The sequence below is a fragment of the Sinohyriopsis cumingii genome, chromosome 13, assembly GCF_028554795.1.
Source record: "Sinohyriopsis cumingii isolate HCF-2022 chromosome 13, ASM2855479v2, whole genome shotgun sequence".
Lineage (NCBI taxonomy): Eukaryota > Metazoa > Mollusca > Bivalvia > Unionida > Unionidae > Sinohyriopsis > Sinohyriopsis cumingii.
This window is the reverse complement of record NC_142973.1, coordinates 10,059,990-10,079,069: the sequence shown is the minus strand read 5'-3', so window position 1 is coordinate 10,079,069 and position 19,080 is coordinate 10,059,990. Positions and strand designations below refer to the sequence as shown.

General features: G+C 34.6%; 1 protein-coding gene across 6 annotated transcripts in view; it reads left to right on the top strand.

Moving 5' to 3' along the window:
• The first annotated feature begins 2,476 nt into the window (after positions 1-2,476).
• The window catches only part of LOC149784930 (ferric reductase 1-like), a 112,455-nt gene continuing 95,851 nt past the window's right edge, over positions 2,477-19,080 (top strand). Inside the window, exons 1-2 of one of the 6 annotated variants that reach the window (XM_089978561.1) lie at positions 2,477-2,816; positions 15,641-15,850. In XM_089978561.1, the coding sequence (XP_089834687.1) occupies positions 15,646-15,850 (205 nt within the window). In that variant the 5' untranslated portion in view covers positions 2,477-2,816; positions 15,641-15,645. Of the gene's footprint in view, positions 2,817-2,871; positions 2,935-3,955; positions 4,121-11,764; positions 12,029-15,640; positions 15,851-19,080 lie in introns of those variants that run through there. The other 5 variants (XM_089978559.1, XM_089978563.1, XM_089978558.1 and 2 more) reach the window with 5 other exon arrangements.

Genomic DNA, 19,080 nt, shown 5'->3' with positions numbered 1-19,080 from the left:
TTTGGTTTTGGCTTTTGCTTTGTTTTTTCACCTGACTGAGTGGAGATAAATTTAAATTTCTTTGTACCACACCGCGTACACTTGCCCGTAACCGCTGATCTATTATTTTTTGTGGTAATAGTTGTTAGTGTATCCGTCGGGGTACGCGTCCTGCACTTCACACAATATAAATCCATATATATTTTATACAGCATGGATATAATTGATTTCTCAGCGAGAAGAAAACGAGAAACTGTCAAGCACCATCCTGCGTTACCAAATTCCATCAGAATGATAATAATAGGACCATCTGGAAGTGGAAAGTCACAGTTGTTACTTAGTCTTATAATGAGATAGTTAAAGTGGGATAAATTGTATTTGGTAGCCCCGTCAGTTGATGATCAACGATGTTATGATGTGCTCAAGGATTTTTATGAAAACGCGCAAATAGATAAAGATAACGATGTTATCGAGTTTATAACCGATACTGATGAAGCACCATCAGTAGATTCCATAGACGGATTTATTAATAATTTAGTTGTATATGATGATGTGATGTTGGACAAACAATCAAATCCAGCTAGGATTTTTTCTCGAGGTAGACATAAAAACACCGATGTTATTTATGTTACTCAACGATACACACAAATACCAAAAGTGATCAGAGATAACTGTAATATTTTAGTTGTGTTTAATGGAGTTGATACACACACGATTATAAATATTTATTAAACTTGGTGCAGCGGTGACATGGATATAATTAAATTTAAAAACTTCTTTTCACGAGCGCAAGCTACTCCGCATGGATTTATAACAATACATTTGCACGATCCTAGAACAAGATATCGTATTGGACTTGATAAAATATTTGGATAAATTAATATAGCAGCAGAGGAGGCGGGACCTCAATTAAGACGTAATTGCGTAAACAACGTGCATTATAAACTAGAAAAAATCATCAACGACAATGGAGTAATATTAATTAGAAAAATTCCATAGAGACTCTCTCAGTAAAGTGTCGACGCTAATTTAAATCTGTCGACGCTTTTCTTTTTTCCGATCTTTTATATATATATACTCCTTAAAGTTTGAGGTCTTGTGTACTTTTTTATTTATTTATTTATTTCTCTAGACCCCCTCTGTTTCATTCTCGGATATGCCCCTGTATCACGGAACTGAAAGGCTTTGCATTACTAGCACATCTATTGATTAAAAACATCCCCCACTCCCGATGTTAATCGAACATGTTCTAGTTTCTAAACAGATGTAAGTGACGAACCTGATTTGGTGTAAGTGTTGCTGGGATTAGGTCGGGATGAACCGTCGTCGGTCTTTTCCCACCTACGAAATGTTTGCTGCAGATGTATATCCATCTTGTGATTTTGTCCGTAGTAAAAGTTTCCCTTCCACAAGCATACACCTAACACCCACACTTCTCGAGATTTCTTTCGGTTTTGGAAATGGAATCCAAAATGCACACGTCATATGTTCACGATCTGAATATCTACTATCGCTGTTACAAAGTACAAAGTTCTGCAGCCTAGACTCCGAGCTATAAATAGGCGTGCTATATTTAGCAATTAATAGTGGCGGATTATCTCTGCTGTACGATTTTGCAATCTTTCACCGTACCCACTCTCTATAACTCACACATAATGGCTGAAAATGACAGTACTGCATAGTCAAACACACAGTGCAGCTTTAATGTTTTTTTTTTTTTTTGGGGGGGGGTGCACCAGACAGAGACCCCCCCCCCCTTAGCCAAAGAGTAAATGTTTTTATGTGTTACTGATTTCCCCCGATATGTTGCAATGTGTTTTTATATAATAGAATTTTGTTCAAAAATTTAATGAATTTTTGACGGGGTATTTTAGACTCCCTAGTGTATTCCATAGGTTTGTTCTTCCGAGTAGGTTTTTATCACCTAACTAGGAGTCCCGCTCCTATTTTTTTTCTTTCTTTTTGGTGACCTTGGCTAGAGGTCCCTATATCCTGTGTCTGCTGTAGGTGTTCATGCTATATGTTTGTTTGTGCTATAAATGTTTTCGTGTAGGGATAGCCTTATGTCGTATCATACCTAGTTGTCTTATGATCCTCATAAACGGATCTTATAAATTTATTCAAAGGTTAATTTAATATATTTTGGAATTTAGGCGAAGTGGCGGTGCGTTACATTTTATTCAAAAGAAAATAGTGTTAGTGTTTTGATGTGTGCTATATATGAGTCGCTCTTCGAAGATTTTGTATAAATTTATCCGAATTTGAGAGAGCTCCGTATTTTCTTTAATATTTTATACTTCACTCCCTCGAAAGGTTGCTTCTATTTTCTTTATTTCCGAGATCAAAAGTCTTCCAGGATATGATTTTATAGAGAGAAAACAAAATTTAAAAGGGGAGGAGGGGGGCGGCCGGTGCGAGTGCAAAGTCCTTTTAAGGTTTTAAGCTTTAATGGACGCAGTTCCGACTAGTACAACGAAAAAACCGGCGGCGATACAGATGGAAATATCTTATTTATTGTTATTTCTTTACTACCCACACATTTTCGGATTACTTCCGCCATCTTGAATTTCTCCACAGGTATCCAATGGCACGTGCCTGGTCTCGTGTGCGGAGCATCATGGGAGGTCAGGATATGAGGCCTGTAACACTTAACCAGACGACGAACGTAAATCTTGTGCATCCGATAAGTACAGTAAGCAGCTGAAAATTATTTTCAGCTTAGCACATGTACATATTGTTTATTTCTGGTTGCGCTGGTGACTGCTGGAGAAAATTGCTTATAGGAGTTTTCAAATCTGCCTGCACAGCTTTTGAACAAAGTACATGATTCTCTATTAGTAAGTATCACTTACTTTGTTTACACAGGGTTTAATAGAGCGTGAACTAATGAACTGATCGTCCGGATTGTGTAATTCTTGTAGTTTTGTCGTCACAGCAAAATGCAAGAGCATATATGTAAGTATTGAGGGAAAATACAAACAATCATTAGCGTTCCAAAAACATTGAAAGGGTTAATTAGGTGTAAACATTTAAAGGGTTAATTGTGTGTATTTAAATCGGAGATAGCCTCAGATAGGTGTTGAAGGAAGCGGGAGATGGAGTGAGGTGGTGGAAAATATTGGAGAAGCACATTTGTATGAAAACCTCTATAGATTTTCACCCATGATATTCACCCCATATTGAGAATATAGCATTGTACAAGTTTTAACAACAACTTAGTTACAGACATGTTAGAGTTGTAAGGCTTCTACTAGTCTGACTGGGGCCTTGAGTGGACGAGTGGTCTAATGTGGGTATGTGAGCAAGCTTGCCAGTAGCTTCTCATGGGTCGGTGGTTCTTTCCGGGGTTTTCTCGGGTTTTTCCTCCACCATTTACACTGGCCACCATTTATAGCCTATCTTGTGTTAAAAATGGTCTTAAACCCTACAACAATAACAACTTATCTGACTAAAAATGTCTTCTTACCCATCCCACCCCATTTGTTTTATATTTTCGATTTTTGGACATTTTCACCAGGGCATAGACCCGAAATGTCTAAATATCACAAATGGGGTGTAGACCCTACCACCAAACATAAATGTCCAAATATCAAAAATAAAAGATGGGATGCCATGGGTCGGAGGAAACTCGGACATCAACAAGTGTTGACTGTGGGCTCGCATCCTAGCTTACAGTTTACACATACACGTACTGTTAAATACAAGTAACATTACGATTTATAGAGCTACAATGTAAGAAACGATACGAACAATAAATACCATGGTGCATCATACAACGCCTTGCATATCCAGCCCGTGTACACATTTTCCCGCTGTCACGTTTTACACTTAAACGTTACCTATTAAGCAAACTGCGTAACATCACACCTTCGCTGCCCACGCAAGTTTTGATGAGGGCTGTTAAAATGACGTGTTTGAATTCTTTTGTTTTAGCAACGAGGATAACACTTCTGAGTGTAATGAATCATTCGTAGCACGAGGTCATTCCTCCATATCAAGACTGAAATGTATGCGGACAGGCTGCCCATACTATGGGAGTATGCTCTTTCAGCATTAGGCCTCACGGCCGATAGGCTGCTACGAAAGGGTCGAGCATGGAAACTTGTACAGTAATACAGTTGTATGTATATTGGAGTGCTAGGTAATCATAGAATGTAAGACGTATCACGTCATGTTTTTGTTTTGGTAGCATCAGAAACAAATGACAACAAGTGATACGTCTTGCATTTTAGGACGAGAGAGCTATTCTGTCACGGATCTTAAAGTTAACGGTTGGCGACTAAGTAAATATACACACTGGCCTTCAAGATGTTATGTGTGTTTATTTGTGATCTTTGCTCTATATTAATATACATTTAATTTCCGGTTTAAATCATATGATTGTGGGAAACCACGACAAAAAGACGCTTGATACTTTTGGAATGTAATGATGGTGACATGAATGTTACTGAGTTACTGATAGGATAAACTTCGTGATGCTGTGTGGAACGAACTATAGTGTGTTCATGGTGTCATGTATGTACTTCTTGGCTTGTGTAAATAATGACCTTCGAACAGAATATGAACTGATGAGGATCCGAATAAAGTTAATAATTTCCACTTAAAGCTATGTACAAATTCTTTTTTTTTAAACGACACTCGTTACTGAAATATTTCTGTATGACCTGCATGACTTTTACTTTAGCACAATGCAAGTTGCAAGTAAGTTGTTAGCACAATGCAAGTTGCAAGTAAGTTGTTAGCACAATGCAAGTTGCAAGTAAGTTGTTAGCACAATGCAAGTTGTAATGAAATGATGTCCCATTACGACAACATGTGTCGCTGTAGCATTAAAAACTATAATTCGATAGATAATTATGCTATTTACTTTGATATCAGATAATGTCAATGGTTCTTTCAATCAATATTTTCTATACGGATTTCTTAAAAGTCTCAGCATAGCTGCATCTCTGTCTTCGTTACTTTTATAGTCAACGTCAGTCTTTTAAACTAATGATTAAACAGCAAATTCGTTATCGGGGAAATTGAAAATGAAGAAAACTTTTCAGAGGATTAAGACACCGGTGAAGACAAATATATTCTCTCTCTCTCTCTCTCTCTCTCTTAGGTTTTTAACGTAGCTTTAACAGTTTTTATGTCATAAGGCTATGATGTCTGCAGTGTGGCAGCTTATAGCGATGTCTAGCACTGGGGCATTTTGCCGCCGACATTTAGCACCATGGCCCACCCAGTCACATTATCCTGACACCAGGCCAACCAGTCCTAGCACGAACCGCTTAATGCTGAGCGCCAAGCAAGGTAGCTGCTCGTACCATTTCTAAAAGACTTTGGTTGACTCGGCCAGAGTTCATACCCGTAACCTCCCACTTCCAAGGCGGACATTCTAACCATTTAAACCATAGGAGCAGTCGAAAATATTGTTATTGCTACTCCTCTTAAATGAAAGGTCATATTGACATGGGTTTTCACCAGGAGAATATAATGATGTCTAGTCGGTCCTGAATGATAATGGTACCAGTCTGACCTTAAAGGTTATTATACAGTGTTCTGTACCTTTTGGATTTTATTGAACTAGTCGTGTACACATCACTGTATACTAGCCACTTTAACATATTATTACCTAATAAAATGGAATACAAGACCATGTTATGCCAATTACATGTGTTATAATGAAGGGTCATACAGTGCGAGAGTGTTGCACCTGAAACTTCAAAAACCAGGTTATACATGTTTTAACAGGAAATGTGTGATAATGAAAGGTCTTATAGTGAGGGAGTATTGTATCTGAAGTTACTAGACAATGTTATAACAGGAAATGTATTATTATAAAGGATCAAATAGAGAGTGTTTTATCGGTATGTTACTAGACAATGTTATAACAGGAAATGTATTATTATAAAGGATCAAATAGAGAGTGTTTTATCGGTATGTTACTAGACTATGTTATAACAGGAAATGTATTATTATAAAGGATCAAATAGAGAGTGTTTTATCGGTATATTACTAGACTATGTTATAACAGGAAATGTATTATTATAAAGGATCAAATAGAGAGTGTTTTATCGGTATGTTACTAGACTATGTTATAACAGGAAATCTATTATTATAAAGGATCAAATAGAGAGTGTTTTATCGGTATATTACTAGACAAAGCTATAACAGGAAATGTATTATTATAAAGGATCAAATAGAGAGTGTTTTATCGGTATGTTATACTAGACTATGTTATGTATGTTATAACATGAAATGTGTTATAATGAAGGGTCACAGTGATGGAGTGCTGTACGGTAAAACCTGTTATGAGAGGCAGCCCCTTCTGCCAACAAAAAACAGTTTCTCAAGACAGGTGGTCTCTCATAACAGGTTTGTACAAAAAGACGTTTACAAGGTCCAGTTTCATAACAATTTAAAGAAACATAACCACAGTCACTGTACATATATTATTATTTTTTATTAATGGTTCTTGCTAAAATATTGTATGCATTCATCTGAAACAAATTATATTGCAAATAAAGATATACTTCTGTCATTAAACATAAAATCACATTTACATTTGAAGATCATATGTACATGTATTAGCATATACAGTCGTTTCTGATTTACTCCTTTTCCCTTATAACACCCTAAATTTGTTTTACCGGCGTTTAAACCACTATTTTGCGAGTGGTCGGGGGAGGGTGGGGGTATTTATTTTTTTTATTTTTTTTCAGTTACAATAATTGTTTTCTCCAGCGTTAAAATTTATCTCGTTTTAGCTGGCGGTTGTTCCGTTGTTATTAAGGTACTTGTCAACGTTATTAGTGCTCAGTTGCAATGTCGATTGTAAATAACGTTTTGACTATATTTTATAGTCTTTGGGAAAATATGAAGAAAAAAAATAATTGCATGTGCATTGCATATTTAACAATTAATGAAATAAAAAGAAATATTTATCTCATTTAGAGACAGAATTATTAACTTAGAAACAAAAGTCCACCGCATAATTAAAAAAAAAGACATACAGGGATTAACTTTGTGAACAAAGTGTGCAATCTGGTCGCATCAAATTGACGACAGCTTGGTGACTGGGAAGTAATCATTAACATCTGGGGGTGGGGTGGTTAACATACATCCCAGGCTTTCAACACTATTAGTCGAATCCCTCAAACGATTCTCACTTGCTGGCTTAATAGACGAAGACCCTATTCACCTCCAGACAATACGAATTAACTCTGAAGACAAACGATATATGCGACCACTACGTTAATTTGGGCACTACGGTGGCAAATTCGCGACATATATATTAGCCTGGTTTACGGATTATACCATCTGTCACTGTATACAATCCAAGTAGCCAGAATCCTTTTTTTGTGTGTGTGCTTTTCATCCGTGTTTTTAAGCAGAGCTATCTTTACTATTCAAGCGGTCGTTGTTACAAATGATCACATAAAGTTCAGTGGTGTCTGTCTCTTTTCTCGCGATAGGGACGGTCGTTCGTATAGTTGGATACGGCCGGGAACCAGGCCAAGTGCTGAAATAACTACAGGTACTTTTAGCCAGGTCTACAATATAAAATATGAAACACTAAAAGAATAACTTCAAAATTTCAGATACCGGTAACCAGCCTCTCTTTATTTATTTTTTTATAGAACGTACAAGCGTTCATTTGGATTAAATAAAGGTCGGTGGAGTTTTTCCCCGTTTTTGCAATTGCGGTCGTTCATAGAAGCGTCGAAATGCATATTTTGCCAAGACATCGTGGTCCGTGGTCGCATTCAGCAGGTGGTCGCTTACGACAGAGCGGTTCTATAATAAAATCGATCAGCACGATTGTGGTCGGAAATGACCGGTGGTCGCTCATAGCAGAGGTCGTTCATAACAGTTTTACTGTACCATTTTCTTAAATGTCAGACAAAGAGAGCAAATAAAATGTTGATCCTGATGTATATACTGTAATACATAACTATATCATGTTAATTAGAACATATATACTGTAATACATAACTATATCATGTTAATTAGAACATATATAATGTAATGCATAACTATTTCATGTTAATTAGAACATAGATTATGCTTAATTGATTCATTTTCTTTCTGTAAGATCAATAAACCTGTGGACATAAATGCAATCCAAAACATGTATTATCGATACTCAGTCGCATGAATATCAACAAACCATAAATTGTACGCAGAATCTACTCTCATAAATTATGTATGTAAATCTTATTTATAATATCGCTTGGGGCACTTGTGATATGTGTCATTGACTAGAACATGTTACCAGATATATGACTCAAACATGTTGTAAATACATGACAAACATAATGAAATAGATTGAACCATAATTTGACCCATTTTTCTCAAAAAGAAAGAAATATTTGAAATCTGAAATTCAAAATGTTTCATTGAAGAATTGATTTTTAAAAATAGATTTCCTTTATCACCCAAAAACAGTTTAAATAATTTTTTTTGACCATATTGAAGCAATTGATGTTGGGTAACAACTTCAGTTTAGGTGTAGCCTTTTCCCTATTTACTGTATATGCACTTAGCATTTTATGTGATGCAGGGAGAAGGAGAGTAAGTAATCATTTACAAACCTGAAGAAAACAACCCGGAACAAGCTATTTGCCCCTGCAAACTGAAATGGGATTAGAAGTACAAAATAATATTCATACACAGATAAGGAACAGATTAAGCTCAGAAATGGTCAACAGATTAATGCTACATCTAAAGTGGACAGTTTATGAAAATTTTGATTTCAGAAGAGACCTAACAATGTGGAATAGGAAGAAAGAGAAAAGGAAATTTAAGTGTTGGTTAAATAATGAACTGTAGTGATTACCCACCCCTTTTCTACTCCCATCTTGTTTTGGCAACAAAAGGCGAGATCCCCATATACATTCTGATAATATCTCTGTAGTACAGACCCTGGGGCATCTTTATAATTAATACAATTTAAGGTTTTTGAAAAGTACAGGAGATCTGCCTTCACACTTATTGTGTCTTGTGTTTTGTTGTTATAGAATGTTTAAACAATTTGGAAAACAACAAACAAACATGCTTAGTCGACAACTTCTCTATTGATTGTCTGCAAAGATCTGTAAACCAGACCTAGTGACCTTTGAAGTTTACTTTATTAAGGTGTTTGTGTGGCAGTTTAATGGTTAAACAAATCAATGAAAGTTGATACAGTGTGTAATGATAGTGAGATATCCTATGACCAGTGTCCAGTTATGTCCAGTTGCCCGAGGTTCAGCAAATAAAGTGACTGGTATACCTGAAACTCATTCATCAGAGTTTCTTTGTAGGAAGCTCTGTGTATGGGGTGGGGGTATGGTGGGGTGAGGTGTGTGATATACAGAGTTCATATCCAAGGAAGTTTACTTCATCTGTATTTACCTGGCGGTAAGATTACGGCTATTTACTTTTTGCTCTGGTATACCAATCTTATACTTTTGTTAAACCAGAAGTCCTTGGTTATCGTCCATCCAGAAAACAGATACAAAAAAAGTTAATGGCATCAGGGGTGGCACTTTTTGATCAGAATGACTGAAACTATTTGCAATGGAATATACAATAGTCAGAATATTTGTAATGGAGTATCGCCATAATCACAGTATTTGGAATGGAGTTTGCAGCAGTCCCGAAAATTGAAATTATCACTTGAGATTCATACATTTTAATACAAACTAATTAATTTCTTGGGCTATTCATTGACAAATTAGGGTATTGGACAGCATGTAGTGTTCACTAATAATGACAGTAAAGACCAAAAACTTGAGACCCAATTATGTTATGGCATCAGCAGGCCAAGTTTAATTCTCCAAATTGTTTCTCAGACTGAGAATTTACTAATATCATTGATTGAATTGTGAAGCATAGTGTCATAATATTTTGATTTATCTGTAAAAAATTGTATTTTATCCCTGCAGAAAATCTTAATCATGCTGTAAGCATTGAGAAAGTCAGCTTTGATAATAAAAAGTAAAGGATGCCAAATCACCATTTAAGTTATCAAAAGTAAAATTCTTTTCATTGCAGTTAAATATTATAACATCAAGTTTTTTGTATGCTACCATAATGCCATTCTTTACATCATGTAAATTATGATGTCATAATCTCATTGTAAACAATCTGTAAATGAGCTTAGATTCAGTTGTATTTTCCCCTCGCTGGTCTCTGCAAATTCAGCATGCAGATATGGTCTGGGCAGGCCAGGACTAAAATATTGCACTTTTGTAACCATTATGGACCATGCCAATGTCAAACTACCAAACAACCATTACAGTTGATGGGTGAGTTTCCATTTAACCGTTATGGGAATGATGTCACTGACTTGTTAATCAGGAGACATTGATTTTTCTAGTAACTGGTCTGTGATATTGGCTTCCAAATTTTGACTAAATCCAGGCAGTATCATAGCAAGATAATGTCAAGTCTCTGCCAGGTCAGGTACTCTGCTGTTTGTTCTACAATTGATTTTTAAAAAATTGAAGTGTATAGCACCTGAGTGTGATGTATATTTAATTTGTATTGTGTATTGGCTTAAATATATGATTATATGTTGCATATATTTAATTTGTATTGTGTAACTGACCTTTGTCCATAATTGAGTGTGAATTTGGGCCTACCTGACTTTTTTTTAATCAACAACATATTACATAGCTAATAATTTCATATATATTTTAAGATTATTACTTGGAGGTATACATGTTTTCATATGTTGAGTTCAATGTCTAGTTTTTTATTTATTTATAAAAGTTAACAACAGGAGGTTATTTACAAATTTGATGGGGAAATGACCCTCATCCTGGTTCTGTTATTGTGTCTTGGCTATATATATATATATATATATATATATATATATATATATATATATATATATATATATATATATATATATATGTGTGTGTGTGTGTGTGTGTGTGTGTTGTTTAATTCAGAATTACTCATTCATGTCTTCACGTCAGTCTTTAGTGGAATCAGTTTTAAGTTGTGCTGAAGCTAATATTTAAGAGGATTTATTTATTTAAATTAATCATTGGAATCACAAAGTGTTTATTGATACTTTTGGGATGAAATTGCTGTTTTGGGATCATTGTAAAATCATTCAAGGACAATTCAGATTATATCATTGTGAGACATCAAGACAGCACATAATCACATTCCAGGCTATTGGTACATATGGAAATTCAAAGTTGGAATGCATTCAGAATACCTCTAGAATTCATTAGGAATACTCTGTTCTTTTGGACTTGTAATAACTTTTTGGACTATATGGGATTTAATTCACAATACTGTTAGTTTTATAAAAAAATTTCACCTTGTATTTTAGGAAAAGAAATCATATGTTGAATTTTACAAACCTTGTTCTTTTTTTCCTTTTATCTGTTACTTAATTTAAGACTAATTAGGTGTAACATTGAAACATTATTAGCAGATCCACAATACATTCTGGTCATATGCTGCATGTGTTATATGCAAACAAATGTGGTTGAGTGAAATTTAGTGCATTATTCCCCCTCTTTTGAGAATCCCCCACAAGTGGCTACCTTTTTTATAAGGCCACCTTGGCTGGTACCAAAATTTTATATATTAGCTATTTAGTATCCCTCACCCCATATATAAGGTCATGTTTTCATTTCAGAAGGAGTGGTCTTATAAGAGGGAGACCAGTATAGGTGCAAGTGCATACATGATAAACCATACACCACTGTGCACATATACACTCCTGTGAGTCAGAAATGGATGATGGTTATTTGTAACCAGCTATTTTTAAATTCTTCATTCAAAATCAAAAAAAAGTTTTCAGGTCATGCCCACATTTCTGTGAGAATTAAATGAATGGAAGACAGTCTCTATGTCGTAAACAATGCCTGAAGGGCATATAGTATGTGTGAGAAGAAACTTCATTGGGCTATATCCTGTACAGCTAGGTCAGAATTGATAAAAGGACACTGTTTGTATACCTGGTCTACAGTAAGCTGTTTAAGTATTAGTGAGGTAAGTTGGTAAATGTGTCGTTAAGAAACTCTGGCATTGTGGGTGTATAACTAGTGCACAGGTTGAGTATTATTTTTGTTCATCATTTTTGTTTCTCACTTTTCTCCTGTGTATATTTAAAATTTATCGACTATAAAATAGATTTTAAAAAATAGCTATTTTTCACCTTATTTTGTGTCTCTGCTGAAAGTTATAAGAGAATTATTGTTTTCATGGACAATTTTAAATATTGTGTGCCAGTATTGTTTTCTTCTTCTCATTTTGATGGTTGTTCATGTCATTAATATATTGAATTTGATAGTATTAATTCAAATTGTTACTGATTTTTCATGATGTTACTGTCATTCCTGATTTGAAGGTTGGTCCAAAATTTCATGGACGCTGCACATACTTATACATCAAACCAATCTGCATAAATCAAACTTTTCCATATGTAAATGAATGAAATTATGTTGAAATTTATGTGACTATTTTGAAAATACCTGGTAAAACAGTTTCTTTTTAAAGTGTACCTTACCCAGCACAGTATGAAATGTTTCCATTTTATATTGGTTCATTAGTACAGTTTAGATGGAAATATCCCAGCAGAATTTTAGTACTGTATTACAAAATGATGTGCTTAAATCTGACTTCACTCATTTACTGTGTTTCACAAATTTGAGAGTGGTATGTAAAATCAAACCCAAGGAAAAACATGACATCATTATAAAAACATTACATTTGATCATCATTCAGTGTTGCATACAACCCTGGATAATTGTTGATTAAAACAAAGGCCTTGAGTTCCTTTGAATAGTTTCTGTAACCATGTTTATGTTAGCTTGTAGTCCATGTGGCAAAACAATTGTGGGGAGGACAAGGATCATTTTTGGTGTTAAGGATAGTGTGGAAAGTCAAGGGAATAGACTTGGCTACTTAGTAAACAACATAGCATTTGTCTAGTAAGGATAAAATTCCCTGCATTAGTAAATGTATAACTCTGTAAAGTTTGGACCCGGGATGTGCAGAATTAGTGAAGAGAATACGGGAAATGAAAACTCAGTACAGTTGGAAGAATTACCCGAGAACCATGAAGAAATGAATCTCGGCCATAAAGAGGATGTAAAAGTTGTATAAAATGTTACCACATAAATTCAGAAATTGAATATGTTTACAAAACAATGAAGTTTCAGTTATGTAGCACTTTGTTTCTACATGCTGTGTCAGTAAATGTTTTGATTGACTCTTATACATTTTCACCTTTTTGGATTTGGAAAGTTACAAATATGGTTTAATAAATAAGTCTGTAAATAAGGGATTTAATAAATAAGTCTGTAAATAAGGGATTTAATAAATAAGTCCGTAAATAAGTGATTTAATAAAAAAAAGTCTGTAAATAAATGATTTAATAAATAAGTCCATAAATAAGTGATTTAATAAATAAGTCTGTAAATAAGTGATTTAATATAAAAAAGTCCATAAATAAGTGATAATAAATATGGCCATCAGAAGCAGATGTTTTTTTTTGGTTATTTTTCTTGTTGTTGTTGACAATGTTGGCACTTTATCAATTTTACATTTATTAGTTGTGATTTGTGTTTGTGTCAGAAATAATACTGATGTTGATGATGGAAGTTGAAAAATTATGATGATTGTACAAGTAGTAGTTGTTGTATTAGTGTGATAATATAATCATTAGCAATAGTACAGTACATGTCAGGGCAGTAGTTGTATTAATGTTAATGGAGCCATTAGCAATAGTACAGTATATGTCAGGGCAGTAGTTGTATTAATGTTAATGGAGCCATTAGCAATAGTACAGTATATGTCAGTACATCATTTGTATTAATGGTAATGGAACCATTAGCAATAGTACAGTATATGTCCGTACATTATTTGTATTAATGGTAATGGAACCATTAGCAATAGTACAGTATATGTCAGGACAGTATTAATGGTTACAAAATAATTAGCAATAGTGCAGTACATGTCAGGACAGTATTAATGGTTACAAAATAATTAGCAATAGTACAGTACATGTCAGGACAGTATTAATGGTTACAAAATAATTAGCAATAGTACAGTACATGTCAGGACAGTATTAATGGTTACAAAATAATTAGCAATAGTACAGTACATGTCAGGACAGTATTAATGGTTACAAAATAATTAGCAATAGTACAGTACATGTTAGGACAGTATTAATGGTTATAAAATAATTAGCAATATTACAGTACATGTCAGGACAGTATTAATGGTTACAAAATAATTAGCAATAGTACAGTACATGTCAGGACAGTATTAATGGTTACAAAATAATTAGAAATAGTACAGTACATGTCAGGGCAGTATTAATGGTTACAAAATAATTAGAAATAGTACAGTACATGTCAGGGCAGTATTAGTGGTAATGGAATAATGAGCAGTAGTACAGTACATGTTAGGACAGTATTAATGGTTACAAAATCATTAGCAATAGTACAGTACATGTCTGCAGTATTTGTATTAATGGTATTGGAATCATTAGCAAAAGTACAGTAAATGTCAGGGCAGTAGTTGTATTAATGGTAATAGAATCATTAGCAATAGTATAGTACATGTCAGTACAGTAGTTGTATTAATGTAATGTAATCATTAGCAACGGTACAGTACATGTCAAGGCAGTAGTTGTATTAATGGTAATAGAATCATTATCAATAGTAGACAGTACATGTCAGTGCATTTAAAGTAGTGCAGCAATAGCTATATTTGCATGTGTCCAACCCACATCCTTTTTGTTACAAATTTGGCACACTAATCATTGAGCAATAATAATGTTGAGGCAGGTACTGTAGTGTGTTTGCCATTAGGCAGGTACTATGTATGTCATTAGGGTCTCCATTTTTGGCTGAAGCATTTTACTTTTGATAATATTAATTCAAATTATAACTGTAATCATAATCAAGGTAATGTAATAAAATGGAGAAAAATGTTAACCTTGAGCATATTTCTCAGGTTAATTATATTGGTTTGGTGATGTACAGCACATTAACTCCAGTAGTTTATCTAGTGCCAAGGCAATCAGAATAAATACCTTGCCCAAAGATACCACAGTAACCAGCCAAGATTCATTCATTGGTAGGATTCGAACCCTATCCCTTTAATTTACGAGTCATGGATGTTGACTGAGCATTACTAATGTTGAAACTGATGCTGTGTTTTCCCATTAGTGTTTCATTCTCTGCCTTGGGCCTACAATAACATTGTACCTGGCCCTTTAATTACAAACTGGACTCTGTGTTGTGAATGATCTGGTGGCCTAGTTTTTGGAGTGACTGCATTGGATGTGGGATGTTGTGGTTTCAAATCCCGACTGAGCCATACTGAAGACTTTTAAAAATGGTACTAACAGCTGCCTCGCTTGGTGCTCATCTAAATGAGGCTAGTGTTAGGACTGGTCAGCCTGGTATTAGGATAATGTGACTGGGTGATGATGCTACATGCCTCAGTGCTAGACATCACATTAAACTGCCACACTGCAGACATTGTAGCAGTATGATATGACTAAATTTTTTAAAAAGCTACATTAAAAATACAAAACACACGCACACACTCTGCATTATAAGTAAAGTTTGTTGACAGAGGTGCTTCAAATTGAGAACCACCCTTAAGACTGACTGAAAACAAATTACACCAAAATCATTATATTTTCCAGGTAAAATGATGGACTGTAGAAAAATATTTGCCGAGAGTTTGTTGCTGGGGATGCTACTATTCGGACAGGTGATGTGTCATTCCAGTGGAGCACCTGGGAGTGTCTGTTCTTCTATGATGCCAGATCATGGAGTCAGTGCTAGTACTATCTCTGCTCCCTACACTATTACAACATCCAAGAGTACATATATGCCAAATGAGGAAATCATAGGTGAGAATTTTTTTTATTTACTGTCTTGTCTTTTACTTTTTCATTGCCTCTAATTTTTTTGTACAGCATTAATTTATAAAAGTCCTAATTTTTATATATGTAAATTTTATACATTCACCATAAGACAGATTGTATTGTTATGATGTTGTCTGTCTGTCTGTTACCAGTTTTGGTTGAGCACAATAACTTGCATACCTGGCGCACTAAGTGGCCAAGTGGTCTAAAGCATTCACTGTTCCGGATCACTGCCATCTCGCCTCTGTCTGCCTGGGTTCGAGTCTCAGGTTCAGCTAATATGAGTATGTGAGAAAGCTTGCCAGTAGCTTCTCATGGGTCAGTGGTTCTTCCCGGGATTGTATTGTTATGACGTTGTCTGTGACCAGTTTTGCGTGAGCACAATAACTTGCATACCTGGCACCCCAAGTGGCAGAGTGGTCTAAAGCGCTCACCGTTCTGGATCACTGCCATCTCACCTCTCTGCATGGGTTCGAGTCTCAGGCTCGGCTAATATGGATATGTGAGAAAGCTTGCCAGTCAGTGGTTCATTCCGGTGTTTTCCAGGGTTCTTCTTCCACCAGTTATACTGGCCACCATGTATAGCCTGTGTTGAAAAAAGGCGTTAAACCTTACACAGGATTCCCATGCTACTGGGAAATCAGGAAAAAGTCAGGAGAACTGATAATTTTTTTCCCAACCATGAAAAGTCCTTGAATTTCACAAATATTGATGAATGTCGGGAAAACCCTGGAATTTTCCGCCACCACTTGACGCCAGAAGCAATCACATAATTGAGTCGTAACTAAACTGATTGTGAGTTAAATTTTTTGAGTTCTAACCAGAATAATCAGAGGGTGCAATATGGATCATTTGGGTGCATGCAATAAACATATATGCTTAGTGAATCCAAATGCTCAGTGATAAGATTCGTCTTGTAGACTTCTATTTTCAAAGTCAGCTTGATATCCGTATCTCTCGTTACATAGAAGGTATGAAAACTAGTCTGGCATCACAAGAGGCCACCATGATCATGGCAAAGCGTAGCCGCTTACCTTATGGCTGAGCAAACTTAAACATTGTTAGATCGAGTGATACATTCATGAAATCGATATGAAAATTACATATTTTCTCAGAAATTATCAGTATTCAAATCATTATGTCTTTAATCTGCTGAAAGACAAGATAAAACTATGGTGTTGATGAAATGTTACCTGGCACTCGCAATTTGCATTGTCAGTCGCATGAGTACACAAATCTAACAACCCACATTTTCAAATGTTGTAGAAAGAAAAGAAAAAAAATATTAAAGTCGTATGCTGATTGTAATAAAAATACAAAAATGAAAGAAAACAGACTTCTCCATATTTATATAAACTGAGAACAACTTCTGGAGTTTTGTACCACGTGACTAGCATGTTGACCTCTGCTCTCTGCTTGATAAATCAGACTGGCCAGATTGCTGGTTTTTACAAAAAGTATCTGACTTTCAGTTAAAATAATTGAATTTCTGTACAACAACATTAAAAAGGAGTTTGTTGTTGACATCACATGACTATTGGACTTCGATGTCATTGTTTAAGATCTGTGAAGTCATGTGACTAGTAATGCAGATGGCGAGTACAGGGTTAGGTTTCATCTATGCCATATTTTTGTCTAGTCTGTCAGTGGATTAAAGACATAACATTTATAATACTTGCCATTTCTGAAAAAATAAATCATTTTCCTATTGATTTCATGTAGGTACTAGTGGACATAACATAAATTTACATTTTCTAGGCCCGTTGGTATGCAACTACTATATGTTGCTACTGCACAGTGTTGGCAAATTCCAAATTTTCTAAATGCATTTGTAATGACCCCACACCCCAACCTAAATGTTCAACTATGAATAATGGGGTGGGAATATTCAGAGGAAACTCAGATTAGAAAATGGACTGCTATTTGTTTTAAGCCAAATTTGTAGTCCAAATTGTTGAATCTCAAAGCTGAAATGAGAAATTGTTGTTCCTTATATTAATTTATATTTTAAAAAAATGATTCGAGCCCCTATATTAATACAGGTTTGGGGACTGGTTTAATGAATTACAAGAAGACAAGTTGATTTTACAGAAAATTCAGTCCTTGTTTATACAACAGTATATAATTTTGAAGGTCTTTTGTCGAAATTTAAATCAACCCTTTTGAATTTTTTTTAAAAAATGATGACCAGATCGTCTTTAGGAGATTAGGTTGTTTGAAAAATCTTGTTCTGGATTTTATTGGCACAGATAAATTCGGCGTTAAACTCTTGTCGTTACAAGACAAGATTCTAATTATTTTCTTTTATTGTTTTTTTTTTTAATACTGTAATAGAAAATGTTACTTTCTATGAGATGCATATATATATATATATATATATATATATATATATATATATATATATATATATATATTGCTATGGAATTCTTTAGAATTAATGGTTTGAAAGGAAACAAAACATAATTTATGTTCATTATGTTGTTCCCACTTAGCAAAATATTGCAGCAAAATAAAGTTAGAATTTTTATTTTGTACATTGAAATGACTTTACATGTCAATTTATAGAAATATAATCAAACTTGTTTTGTGCGATACATTTTGTGGTTTTGTACATGATCATCTTTTCCGTCTTCAGTGTTTTTTGGAGAGCCTTGAAAGAAAAACAATTTTTAGATTTATAAAAATGCATGTTTCATAATCTAAAATATTCTTTAATTCCACTCAGTAATGGCCATATATGAACCTTGAAAAAGGTAATTTCATCCTGGAAAAACCCAGGAAATGACTTGGAAATTTATCTTTAGAAATGAATAGGAACCATGCTTACAACAACAACAACAACTTGAGTGACTTCAAAATGATATTTGTCAAGCTCAAGGTCACTGTGACTGAAAGGAGAAAATTGGCTTCTGCACAACAACTTGATTCTCCATTGTCTTTAATTACCAAGCTTTGTAGATAGCATGTTCTTAGAGTAAAGAAGAAGCCTAATGATTTCAAGGTCAGAAGCTCAAGGGAAAAGGTCACTGAATGAAAGAAGAAGAATGGTCAAAATGCAGTGTGAGCTTTTGGAATGTCCCTTTTGCATTTCATATGTAGTTTGTTCTATTCTAAAACTGCTGAAGAAATTTTGATTAAACTTAGTTGAAATTTTATGTCTTATTTTTTTGTTGATGATATGTGTTTATTTTTCTTTTCTTTCTTGGAACCATTTG